This window comes from Drosophila melanogaster, chromosome 3L, assembly GCF_000001215.4.
Source record: "Drosophila melanogaster chromosome 3L".
Classification (NCBI taxonomy): domain Eukaryota; kingdom Metazoa; phylum Arthropoda; class Insecta; order Diptera; family Drosophilidae; genus Drosophila; species Drosophila melanogaster.
In genome coordinates this window covers 11,620,412-11,631,244 of record NT_037436.4, presented here as the reverse complement: position 1 = coordinate 11,631,244, position 10,833 = coordinate 11,620,412, and the positions used below count along the sequence as shown (strand labels likewise).

The window sequence follows — 10,833 nt, the reverse complement described above, 5'->3', positions numbered from 1 at the left end:
ATTGTTGTTTATTGTTACAAAGGCAATACATTTATTTTGTTTTTTTTTAATAATTTAAACAAAGGGAACTAAAACAATTTAGTTCGTAGACTTCAGTGAGAAAGATATCGCAGGAGCAATAAATGAATAAGTTCTTCAAACCAAATATAATTTTATAAAACGTTTATGAAGATGTCTTTAATGAATTCTTACTTTACTTTATCCAAGACTTTAGAAGGCCAAAAAATAACGCAATTTACGGCTTTTACAAACATATCACAACCATAGCGAATTTAAATTGAACACAAAAGCGCGCCAAATTTATCGATAAAAAGGGTAAATGGAATAAATTATACCAAGGCATACAAAAAATACCGAAGAGAACATAATACAACGTTATGCAACACTACCATCAAAATTTTAAAAAAGGTCAGTTACGTTCGCAAATTTTAAAGTAGAACTGGAAAAAACAGACACGAAGACCCCTTTTTTCTGGATTAAGTTCGCCTTGCAGTTGAGAGCTTCAAATAACTTTATTGGCCATTCGCTACGGCAAATGGATTGCCTGTCACTTCACCAGGTGAACCAACTTCAACTTCTTAACCAACTTCATCGTGTGTATGTACAAAATAATTACTAAAATACAATTCTCGTGCGGCCCGAGACGTCCTGACTAGGCTGAGGAGCTTTGATTTGCTTGATTTGAGGAAGGAACCTTCACTACAACTAGCACTGGTTGCTACTACGATAACTGGCAGCATTGCGCCTTTCTAGCCATGTTCTGGCTATCCCACTGTGTCTGCAAATATATAGATCGAGATGAGAGATGGTGAGTGGTGCGGCAGGACTACTGGATTAGCAGGTGGAATATGTGTGCTTATAAAGAATCTGAGAGGGTGTGCATTTGAGGGCCCGAGGGAGTCGTTTAATCTGAACAACCGGTTCGTATATTGCCATTGGTTTAACAAGTGAAGAATGCGAATTTCAATTGGTAGCCAGTGGGGCCGCGGCTCTACAGATGATTGTTTGCCTGTTGCTGTGCGAAATAAAATGAAATAAGAAACGAGAAATCAAATCAAAATGGAATCGAGAGAATTGGCGGTTTTAATGTTAGCTACAACGAACAAACAAATGTTAAGTGCGATTTATTTAGTCACTTAAAGTATCTGAAATGACGCCCGTTTGCCAGCTAAATAGCAACGCAGAATCGCTGGCAATCGGGTTTTGGTTGAAAGAGTTGTAATCCAATTCAGATTGTGGCTATAGGTTTTATAGTTGTTCTTTGATTATATAACTTTATTAATTTCAATTTAAATACGAACAAGTCCCAAATAAGTAAACCGAAATAATTAGCAGCGAAGAAATATCAAAGTCAGTTGCTTCTATACTCTGAAACGTCTCGCGCTGGAGAATTTCCCTCGCAAATTGCTTGTATTTTGGCATTTAATTAGGTATAGCTACCGTGTGTGTATAATAATTGATTGCTTTTCGAATTGATTTTTCAGTGATAATTTCCATAATTGGGCTACGAGAGAGCCTACTCGTATAACTCTCAGTGTGACTCTCTTACTGCGCTCCATATTGCGTGAATAGTTGGAATGCAACGGGCTGGGTCGGGGGCTTTCGTACGTTCTAAGAGTGCTATGGTTCAGTGGAAGTTAGTTTACCCATTTACTGATGATGTCCTGTAATCGAGAAGAGCAGAGTGAACGTTTCGTCAGCCATGGGAATTCCAAATGACGCTCCGTGCGACCCACTCACCTTGACGTCATCCATTTCGTCGTCGGACGACGAGTGCGATAGTCCACTGTACGTCTTGAACGTCACATTCTTCATGAACGACTTGAGCAGGCTGGCGCTCAGCTGGCCGAATTTGTACGGCACCACGGGATCGTAGTCGCCATGCGCCTGGAAAATCGGCACATCATCGCTGTTCACCTTGGCGCCTGGGAACTGCTTGTGCAGCGGCAGCCAACAGGATAGGGCCACCACGCCGGCCAGCGGCTGATCGTACGTGAGTGCCGAGTACAGTGCCAAGGCTCCGCCCTGCGAGAATCCGCCCAGGACAATGCGATTGGCCGGAATCCCAGCGCTAATCTCCTTCTGGATCATACCGTGCACACTATCACGCGCCGACTGGATGCCCGGCTCGTCCTCGGGCCCACCGATGTCCAGCGTCTTCAGGTCAAACCACGACGGCATGCGGAAGCCGGCGTTCAGCGAAACGGGCTGTGTGGGCGCCGTGGGGCAGATGACTTTCATGAAAGGTGGGCGGATGGCGGCTAGGGCACTGCTCCAGCCATGACTGTTGGAAAAGGCATTCATTAACGAGATAAGAAGGATTTTGCATAACTCTTTCACTCAAAAAAACTTCTATTTACTTAGGTAAGTTTTGTTTGCAGTTTTCTAATAATTTAAAAGGAAGAACGAATTTAAAATGGTATGGGATATACATAATGAGCTTAACTGGGGAATACTCTGAAGGCTTCTCATCAGTTACTTGAATCTAGAACACCCTAAGCGCTTATAAATTGTTTTTTTTTCCCATAGGAACTGAAGCGTTAAAATCCTTTTAATTTCATATGTGCAAATATTTCTGTTTCGCATACTTCAATATTTTGTGAATGAAGTCTTTGGGAGCATTATTTTGAATGAGGATGACCCCACTTACCCCGTATCACCCAGGCCGTGCATGAAGATCAGCTGCAATACACAAGTGATTAGTCGAGGGCTTCCGGAATTTGGACTACGGCGGACTACTCACCGTGGCGGTTTGCTTGACCGTGGCCTCGACAATGACCGGCGCAGCCATGTCTGCTGTTCAGTTTAGCCTCTACTGGGGACGCACTATTCCTATTCCAGGTACTCTGCGATTCGGCGACTTGGCGCTGCTTTCGTCGCTTTTTTCGGTGTCAGCGGATTTCTGCAATGCAGTGAAAAAGAAACACTTTGTAGTTTGCGTTTTAGTTATGTCACGTTGTAAACGCAAAGCAAAATTAGTAATATTGATTTTACGATTGCGAAAATGACAACACGTCGCCGGCTGAGAAATGGTTACTAGCTAACTAGATCTAATCTTCGCCACTTGTCTTATGTACACTTTGCGCGAATGAGGCTCTAATCATTTACCAGGTAATACCACAAGTATTGTGTTAATTTGTTTAAATTCGCTCAACTACGACAATTCATGCAGCTGCGTTCCAAAAAGTTCAGAGATGAGTGATAGTCGGTGGACCTAGAGATGTGACCGAAACCGATTCCGCTGTCGATACATCGGTTCGAGCACAAAAATCGATATATATCAATTCCAAAGTTCGATTAAGTTTAAAAAGTGGTATTAGTTTAAAACCGTTGAAAAATAAACATATTTATAACCAAAAATTATATTATTAGTTCATAAGTTGATTTGAAACATATAGGTTTCGAAAAACCAAACAAAATTATAACCAAATAGAATTGAAGGTACTTTAAATTCAAAGTCTTCAGGTCTTATACTCATCGTTGGTGCCCTCCATTCACATGCCCCATCCAGTAAACTAATACACTGATTAAATTGGATTCTTTTACTCTTAAAAATTCACAATAATTACAAAATGCACTAAAGGGACACTGAGGGGAATGGATTTTGCTTCGACACGACCAGTTTGTTGTGAGCATGTGAGATGTACCCCTTAATCTTTCCATCGTAAATGAGATTGGCCACGATGCAGTGCGTCTCGTCCAGAGAAACATCGGTTAAGCCAACGAAATGCAAGGCGGAGAGGAAGTCACCCATGTCCAACTGATGCGATTTCCGGATGACGAACACCTTCTTGAACAGGTTGCGATACACGAGGAACTTGAGCTTCTCCACCAGCAGATAGATACCACTCCTGATCAGCACCAGCTCCTGGTCCCTGACAATCTCATCAAAGCGATTCACATTGCCAGCCTTCATGGCCATAGCCAGATCGAGAAACAGCAGGAGATCGTAGCGCTGCAGTAAGGATTTGCTGGGCAGATATCCCAGCAGCATCTTCACTGGCACCAAATAGATGAGGATGAGCCTCTTGTTGCTGGCAAACCGATCCGGGCAGTTGCTAAAGGCATACGACAGATACTGTACGGCTGCCTGGTAGTTGGAGTCGAACATAGCCCGTCTACCTACAAAATACTTGTAGGTAATTTGCTCCGGCAGCGGAAAAGAATCCTTGAAGATGCAATTATCGATGGCACGGATAAGGGGCTTGCACAGATGCAACTTGTTGATTCGAAAATAAATCTTGAATAGCTGGTTTACGAGGTTCATCATGCCCAGACGCTTGGTGTCCTCCTCTGAAGCTCGTCCATCAGCGGCACAAACGCGGAAACAGGCCATTATGCAGTCGGCAGCCTTCTCCAATACGTGGCCAGGTGTGAATCCTTGACAATGCTTCTCGCAGGCCTGCGCCAAGTACCTTAGATCCAGGCACACGCGGTACATTAGTGGCAGGCACCAATTCTCGTCCTTCAGCTGCTGCAAAAGCCTCACAACGGCTCCGCAGGCTGCCGACTGTTGGGTGTAGGCTTCCATGTAACCAGGAGGCTCCTGTGCCAGGTGATACAGCACCTTCAGGTGGGCGGACACAACTTCGTCCAGTGGCGGTTTCAGGAATCGATCCACCAACTTTTCCGGCTGGGCAATGTACAAATTGTGGTTCTGAACGTGCACGTCTCGTAAGGAGAGATACGTGGCCAAGGACTCGCCATCTAAATCCTGGGCGGCGTGCAAAACGCCGGATAAATAGTTATTTACGGTGCCGAACATTGTTTGTGTTTTTCGCAGGCGGCAAAATTAGAGATGGTAGGTCAGGCACTATCTGCGAATGCGATGTTTTCATCGGAAACTTCTATCGATTGTCTTTGTTTTTTATAACGCGATAATACAAAGAATATTTTTTCAAAAGTTTTTTTTTTAACATTTTATTTTATTTTATTAAAAAAAGGTATTTATTTACATTATACTCGGTTTATAAAATAAAACTCTGAACGCAGAAAAAGAGTTTTTTGTTTTAAATTTTAAAATTTCCCTCTGCAGCGAATCGATTATATTCCGCGAAGGTCTTTTGCTTGCCCAAAAGATTCTAAATTTAAACAATTTTCGTACATATAGTTGTGATAGCAGAGCTGTCACAAGACATGCTGTTTCTAGCCAGTTTAATAGGCCTTTGAGTATAGTTCACTTAGTAAATTACAAATTAAAGCTTTCCAAAAACGAAGCCAGTGCAACAACATATTTCACAAGGAGCAAAAGGATTCAAACATGTCGACACCGAATTTTCTCTTGAGCAATGGTAAAAATATGCCTATGTTGGGTCTCGGAACTTGGCGGGTAAGTACTTTTACATAGATATATATTGTTATTAAATAATAGCCAGCTGAAATGTGCATTTCCACTGCATATTTCACGGTCAATGTCAAAGCTCTTCGGGGTCAAGCAAAAGCTTTTGATGCACCTCAGCTTTTTACGTTTTATTCGCCATTTTAGAGCCCGCCGGAAGTGGTGACCCAAGCAGTAAAGGATGCTATTGATATAGGCTATCGCCATTTTGACTGCGCTCATATCTATGGCAATGAGGCGCAAGTGGGAGCTGCTCTCCGGGAGAAAATGGACGAGGGAGTGGTCACACGGTAAGTGCTGCTTTCAGGCCTAATCAATCGTTTATCTAAGCCATAAATACATATTGCACTGCAGAGATGAACTCTTCATCACGAGCAAACTTTGGAACACACACCACAAGCCGGATTTGGTGCGCCCGGCATGTGAGACAAGCATAAGGAACTTGGGAGTCAAGTACCTAAACCTCTACCTGATGCACTGGCCCATGGCCTACAAGTCGGGCAGTGACAACCTATATCCCACGTGTCCGGACACCAATAAGGCCGCATTCGAGGACATCGACTATGTGGACACGTGGCGTGCAATGGAGAATCTGGTGGACGAGGGTCTGTGCCAGGCCATCGGTGTGTCTAACTTCAATGAGCAGCAGATGAATAGACTTCTCAGTGTGGCCAAGCTTAAACCGGTAGTTCTTCAAATCGAGTGCCACCCGTACCTTAGTCAGAAGCCATTGATTACGCTGTGCTATGACAATGCCATTGCTGTGACCGCCTACAGCTGCCTGGGATCGGGACATACGCCCTACGAGAAGCCCGGCGCTTATCCACTGCTCCAGCATCCGACCATCTTGGCTATAGCTGAGAAATACGAAAGGACTGCGGCACAGGTGCTCCTACGCTTTCAGACACAATCGGGTATAATTGTCATCCCAAGATCAGTAAGCAAACAGCACATGTTGGACAACTTTAAGCGAATCTGGGACTTTGAGTTGGCCGTCGATGACATACAGGCCATTAACGAATTGGACTGCAATGGGCGTTTTATGACCATGAAGGCGTAGGTGTTGCTCTTTTCATTTCCTAGGTTTTAACTTGAAATATCTCGAATCTTTCTATTTTTCTCCTAGGGCCTATGGACATCCTCATCATCCATTTGAACCCAAAGCCAAAGTAGATAATTAATATTAATTAATATTAGAAGTACAAGTAGTTATTTAAACTGATTGCCTTTAATGTGATAAGTAAGATTGTATGCGGCGATCTGCAGAGTTATACTGATGATGTCCAGGTACTTCCTTTATACTGAGAAGTCTAGCATAATTATTGTTATACAATATAATAATATAATATAATTAAACTGTTTTGCTGTGTGTAAAATCGAATTGTAGCCTTTGAGTTGGTGGGCATTTTAAGCTGTATTTAAAATGTGGCTGTTTATTTTTATATACACATTTATTTTGCTATTTTTCATTTAGGCTTCAATACTAAAACCAAGTAGCCATTGCATTCCATCCGTCAAGAAGTCTCTACACAAATAATTAAAATTTACTGGCGTGCAAAATGAACACTCTAATGAAAATTCAATTGGTTAGGCCTGTTTTTCGCATTACGTTGAGGAATTATGGGAAACCAGAGCGATTTATGTGGTAATATATAGGAAAATCAAATCGAACAAAGCATCAAAAGTATAATTTCCACAAATATTGTAGGTGTCAGAAGGAGTATGCTAGAGCTCCCAAGGTGGTTTGCTTGGACGGAAATGAGATTCCAGTAATTGGGCTCGGAACTTTCAATGTAAATATTATGACAATGTCTGTTTTTTCATATCTATGCCATAGTTTTGATAAATAATCATATTTTTACGAAGATATGGATATAAAAATTTTTACATAGCGATCATAAAGAGCCTATATGGTTGAAGGGCTTTTGAAATTTTATAGCGATCATAACATATGTAAAATGATACATTTTAGTATCATTTATTGAAATCATTAAATGTTTTAATTGATTTAGTTTAATATATATTTTCTTTTATGCTATATAGAGAGTATATCAGCACTCGATATTTAAGCGTAACTGACGATCGCTCAGCTGTTCGGCTTGTCGACTATGCAGCCCTGTCCTCCGAAAGCTTTTTAGAATTTCGAACAAGCTTTTGCGGTGCGTATATAAGCGGTTAACAGCTGAGTGGAATCGCTCAGTTTGTTGAGAGGCGGCAATCGTTAAAAGATTCCCAATTGTATTATAAATATTTATAAATATCCTTAAACAATAAGCGAAAATATAGTACAATGGCTGTACCGAACGTTAAATTCAACAACGGCAAGGAAGTCCCAATCATTGGACTGGGAACCTGGGGCGTAAGTAGAATATCAAGTGATTGCACTACTTTATACATTATACCACTTGCAAATCAATGCAATTGTGTTTGTGAGTTCTGCTTCCCACAATCGGGTAGTTTTCCGCTGCCCACGATTTCCCGTTTTTTGCCCAGCTCTTTTTGCACTGATGCCAGAATACACATAGGGGATAAAAAAGCGTCGCTTTGCTGATAGTTTGCCGGCTGTATTTTGCCGGTCAGTCTGTATGTACATACATATGTACATATTAAATGCTATATCTGCTGCAAAGCGTCGAATCTAGCAGCTATATTACAAAAATAACCGATATTTTGCTGCCTTTATGCTAATTATTGCACACCATGGTGAATAGATGTGTGATTTGAAGATCTCCATGAACTTTCGTCAAGGTGACCCTTTCTACCTTCTTAGGGCAGTGGAAACTTTTCGCAATATGTGCCACATCATTTCCAGATACTTGTAATCCACAAACGTTTATATATTTGGGGCACATAGTAACGGGGTTCTACTCTTATCTAGAGTGGCAGATTAACTAACAAGATTGCTTCAGTTTTAATATTAAAGTGTTACAAAAGTAAGGTGTAATCGGAATCGTGAAAGACAAGCCCCTCAAAAACGGAAAACAAGCGTACAAGTTGAATACAATTCGTAATGAGAAAGCTTTTAAAAAAAATAAATATACGCTGATAGGGCGGTTTTAATTAGCAAGGGTATTATAAGGGTATTTTTAAAAACGGCTTATCTGAATTAGTAAACGTGCACTATTTGTAGATTAAAAAAGGAGAGGCTTGGTGGCCAACCCATAAATTAAACAACAAATGTCTAGTGGCCGTAATGTATAGTTATAAAGTCAAAACTTAATGAAAGTCTTTGACCTTTCTTCTTTGTGAAACATAAATCAATTTTATAAACTTTGGCCAATTTACATACTTAAAAATGTTCCCCTTTAAAACTATAAGATTCATGTTTGTAATTCTATTTTACTATAATAATCTGACCTATTTATGATCTCATTAGAATCTTTTTTTGGATGCGGGAACTAAGGGGGCTGATAAGTGACGTCAAGTGTCTGATAGGGAAGACTTTAGTGTTTAGATTTCCAAATCACGCTCCTCATAACTGAAACTTTGCTCGATAACGAATTGCGAAATTCCGTTAAGAGCATCGAATATTCTATGGTTCCATGATTATTAATGCTTCTTTCCATTTCTAAGCACAACACAATTTATTAACCCTTGAAAGTGCGGAAGCCAATTAGAGAACTTGTGATAACAGAATTGTGCGATAAATGTTATTTAGAAAAGGCCTAATCTACATGATAACTACAATTTGTTGCATTTTTTAACACCATATGTTGCTAATTTGCTTCCAGAGCCCCAAGGGTCAGGTCACCGAGGCTGTCAAAGTTGCCATTGATGCCGGATACAGGCACATTGACTGTGCCTATGTATACCAAAACGAGGATGAGGTCGGAGATGGTGTTGAGGCCAAGATCAAGGAGGGCGTTGTCAAGCGGTATGTTCTAGTCTTGGTCTACTGTTGTTGGGATAATCTCATGTACTGAATTTCACAATTTCGCAGTGAGGATCTGTTCATCACCAGCAAACTGTGGAACACTTTCCATCGCCCGGATCTTGTCAAGTCGGCATTGGAGAACACATTGAGCTCCCTGAAGCTGAAGTACCTCGATCTGTACCTTATCCACTGGCCCATGGGCTACAAGGAGGGATGCGATCTGTTCCCCACCGACAAGGATGGCAAGACGCTGTACTCGCCGGTTGATTACGTCGACACGTGGAAGGCCATGGAGAAGTTGGTGGAAGAGGGTCTGGTCAAGTCCATTGGTGTTTCCAACTTCAACAGAAGGCAGATCGAGCGCGTGCTTGAGGTGGCCACTATTCCACCAGTAACCAATCAGATTGAGTGCCATCCATATCTGACCCAGAAGAAGCTGATTGACTTCTGCAAGTCAAAGGACATTACAATCACTGCCTACAGTCCCTTGGGATCTCCCAACCGCCCATGGGCCAAGGCTGGTGATCCGGTCATCCTAGAGGAGGCTAAGGTTGGTTTGCATTGATAACAACATGTTGAATTTAACTTTAAGCATTTTTAAAACTTTTAGATCAAGGAAATTGCCGCTAAGAAGAAGAAGACCCCTGGACAGATCCTTATTCGATACCAGGTTCAGCGTGCCAACATTGTTATCCCCAAATCTGTGACCAAGGACCGCATCGAGTCCAACTTCCAGGTCTTCGACTTCGAACTGACACCTGAGGAAATCGAAATCATCGAAAGCTTCGAGTGCAACGGCCGCCTTGTTCCCCTACTCAAGTAAGTCTACTAGCACCTTAAATAATGTTTATTTATTTACATTATTAACGACATGTGGGCTTACGGTTATTTTACTCGAAAAAATCACATATTTATTTGTATTTATTCAGGGATGCTGGTACCCATAAGTACTATCCGTTCCATGACGAGTATTAGGCCTTAAGAAACTTATATCTGAAGAGCAAGAAGAATTCGAATGAATGAAAAATTATACCTATTGGAAAGGGAAACGCTTACGAAGAAAAAATCAAAAAGTTTACTGGTCTATATAAACATGAACATGAGTTCAACGTATGTTTTCAAGTTTTTAAGCGCATATTCGTGTTTCCTTAATATTTGTGTTTACTGAGTTTGGTTTATTTAGCTTTATTATTGTTTTACTCTCCCCGCTTGTGCTCTAACAATATTTATATCTTTCTTTTAATAATTTAAACACATTTCTACGCTTAGGCAGTAGTAGTTGTAGATAACCCATTGTTCGCTTAGCTTGTGCTTAAATATAGTTTATATAACATATACTGATCAAATTTGTTTTTAAATAATTACAGCCAATACGGTCACCCTCACCACCCTTTCGAGAAGGACGAATACTAGAAAGCGACACAGTGCTCGGTTCAAATCTATAATTTGTTGCATAATCATTTTATCTTTAATCGTACGAATAAACAAAAATACAAATAACGTTCTCGTCTTCCCCCTGATTGTTTCAATTTTTGGAGAACTGGCTGACCAAATAAATGGTTCTCGTGTGCTTTTAATGAATTGTTAAAAAATCGGTTAATGCACCTCTGACGTATAAATT

The 10,833-nt window shown here is 41.0% G+C and overlaps 4 protein-coding genes and 1 non-coding gene across 12 annotated transcripts; 2 read left to right on the top strand and 3 right to left on the bottom strand.

Annotated features, from left to right (window-relative positions):
* Positions 1-495: 495 nt before the first annotated feature.
* On the bottom strand, positions 496-3,208 carry Apt1 (Acyl-protein thioesterase 1). 5 transcript variants are annotated; one of them, NM_001274789.1, is made up of 6 exons: positions 3,109-3,208; positions 2,744-2,902; positions 2,651-2,682; positions 1,741-2,284; positions 1,647-1,664; positions 496-1,015 (listed from the first exon to the last, which is right to left on the bottom strand). In NM_001274789.1, the coding sequence occupies exons 2-6, from the start codon at positions 2,789-2,791 to the stop codon at positions 992-994; spliced, it is 666 nt and encodes a 221-aa protein (NP_001261718.1). In that variant the 5' UTR covers positions 2,792-2,902; positions 3,109-3,208; the 3' UTR covers positions 496-991. The 5 variants fall into 5 exon arrangements, with proteins under 5 accessions (NP_001261718.1, NP_001261719.1, NP_652674.1 ...); NM_001274790.1 differs by having other exon boundaries at positions 496-778; NM_144417.3 differs by lacking the exon at positions 496-1,015 and having other exon boundaries at positions 1,253-1,664.
* mir-3642 (mir-3642 stem loop) lies at positions 1,665-1,740 on the bottom strand. Its single transcript, NR_048258.1, has one exon. It is a non-coding gene; the product is annotated as a mir-3642 precursor RNA (primary transcript).
* Positions 3,209-3,529: 321 nt separating the features above from the next.
* PCID2 (PCI domain-containing protein 2) lies at positions 3,530-4,804 on the bottom strand. The gene has a single exon (NM_140229.3). It carries the CDS (start codon positions 4,763-4,765, stop codon positions 3,578-3,580), a length of 1,188 nt encoding a protein of 395 aa, NP_648486.1. The 5' UTR covers positions 4,766-4,804; the 3' UTR covers positions 3,530-3,577.
* A 315-nt stretch (positions 4,805-5,119) lies between these two features.
* On the top strand, positions 5,120-6,717 carry CG6083 (uncharacterized protein). The gene is made up of 4 exons (NM_140228.2): positions 5,120-5,329; positions 5,486-5,628; positions 5,693-6,394; positions 6,465-6,717. Exons 1-4 carry the CDS (start codon positions 5,261-5,263, stop codon positions 6,517-6,519), a joined length of 969 nt encoding a protein of 322 aa, NP_648485.1. The 5' UTR covers positions 5,120-5,260; the 3' UTR covers positions 6,520-6,717.
* Positions 6,718-6,863: 146 nt separating this feature from the next.
* Akr1B (Aldo-keto reductase 1B) lies at positions 6,864-10,710 on the top strand. 4 transcript variants are annotated; one of them, NM_168467.2, is made up of 7 exons: positions 6,864-6,983; positions 7,047-7,131; positions 9,070-9,212; positions 9,279-9,762; positions 9,823-10,031; positions 10,142-10,322; positions 10,580-10,710. In NM_168467.2, exons 1-6 carry the CDS (start codon positions 6,898-6,900, stop codon positions 10,185-10,187), a joined length of 1,053 nt encoding a protein of 350 aa, NP_729726.1. In that variant the 5' UTR covers positions 6,864-6,897; the 3' UTR covers positions 10,188-10,322; positions 10,580-10,710. The 4 variants fall into 4 exon arrangements, with proteins under 4 accessions (NP_729726.1, NP_001261716.1, NP_001261717.1 ...); NM_001274787.1 differs by lacking the exon at positions 10,142-10,322; NM_001274788.1 differs by lacking the exons at positions 6,864-6,983; positions 7,047-7,131 and adding an exon at positions 7,530-7,697.
* Positions 10,711-10,833: the final 123 nt, after the last annotated feature.

Coding starts and splice junctions, on each gene's coding strand:
- Akr1B (NM_001274787.1), top strand. CDS start 6,898: ATGAACACTCTAATGAAAATTCAATTGGTTAGGCCTGTTTTTCGCATT. Junction 7,132..9,069: donor TTGGGCTCGGAACTTTCAAT/GTAAATATTATG, acceptor ATTTGCTTCCAG/AGCCCCAAGGGTCAGGTCAC. Junction 9,213..9,278: donor AAGGAGGGCGTTGTCAAGCG/GTATGTTCTAGT, acceptor ACAATTTCGCAG/TGAGGATCTGTTCATCACCA.
- CG6083 (NM_140228.2), top strand. CDS start 5,261: ATGTCGACACCGAATTTTCTCTTGAGCAATGGTAAAAATATGCCTATG. Junction 5,629..5,692: donor GACGAGGGAGTGGTCACACG/GTAAGTGCTGCT, acceptor ATTGCACTGCAG/AGATGAACTCTTCATCACGA. Junction 6,395..6,464: donor CGTTTTATGACCATGAAGGC/GTAGGTGTTGCT, acceptor TTTTTCTCCTAG/GGCCTATGGACATCCTCATC.
- PCID2 (NM_140229.3), bottom strand. CDS start 4,765: ATGTTCGGCACCGTAAATAACTATTTATCCGGCGTTTTGCACGCCGCC.
- Apt1 (NM_001274790.1), bottom strand. CDS start 2,791: ATGGCTGCGCCGGTCATTGTCGAGGCCACGGTCAAGCAAACCGCCACG. Junction 2,683..2,743: donor CGGTCAAGCAAACCGCCACG/GTGAGTAGTCCG, acceptor TGTGTATTGCAG/CTGATCTTCATGCACGGCCT. Junction 2,285..2,650: donor CACGGCCTGGGTGATACGGG/GTAAGTGGGGTC, acceptor CTTTTCCAACAG/TCATGGCTGGAGCAGTGCCC.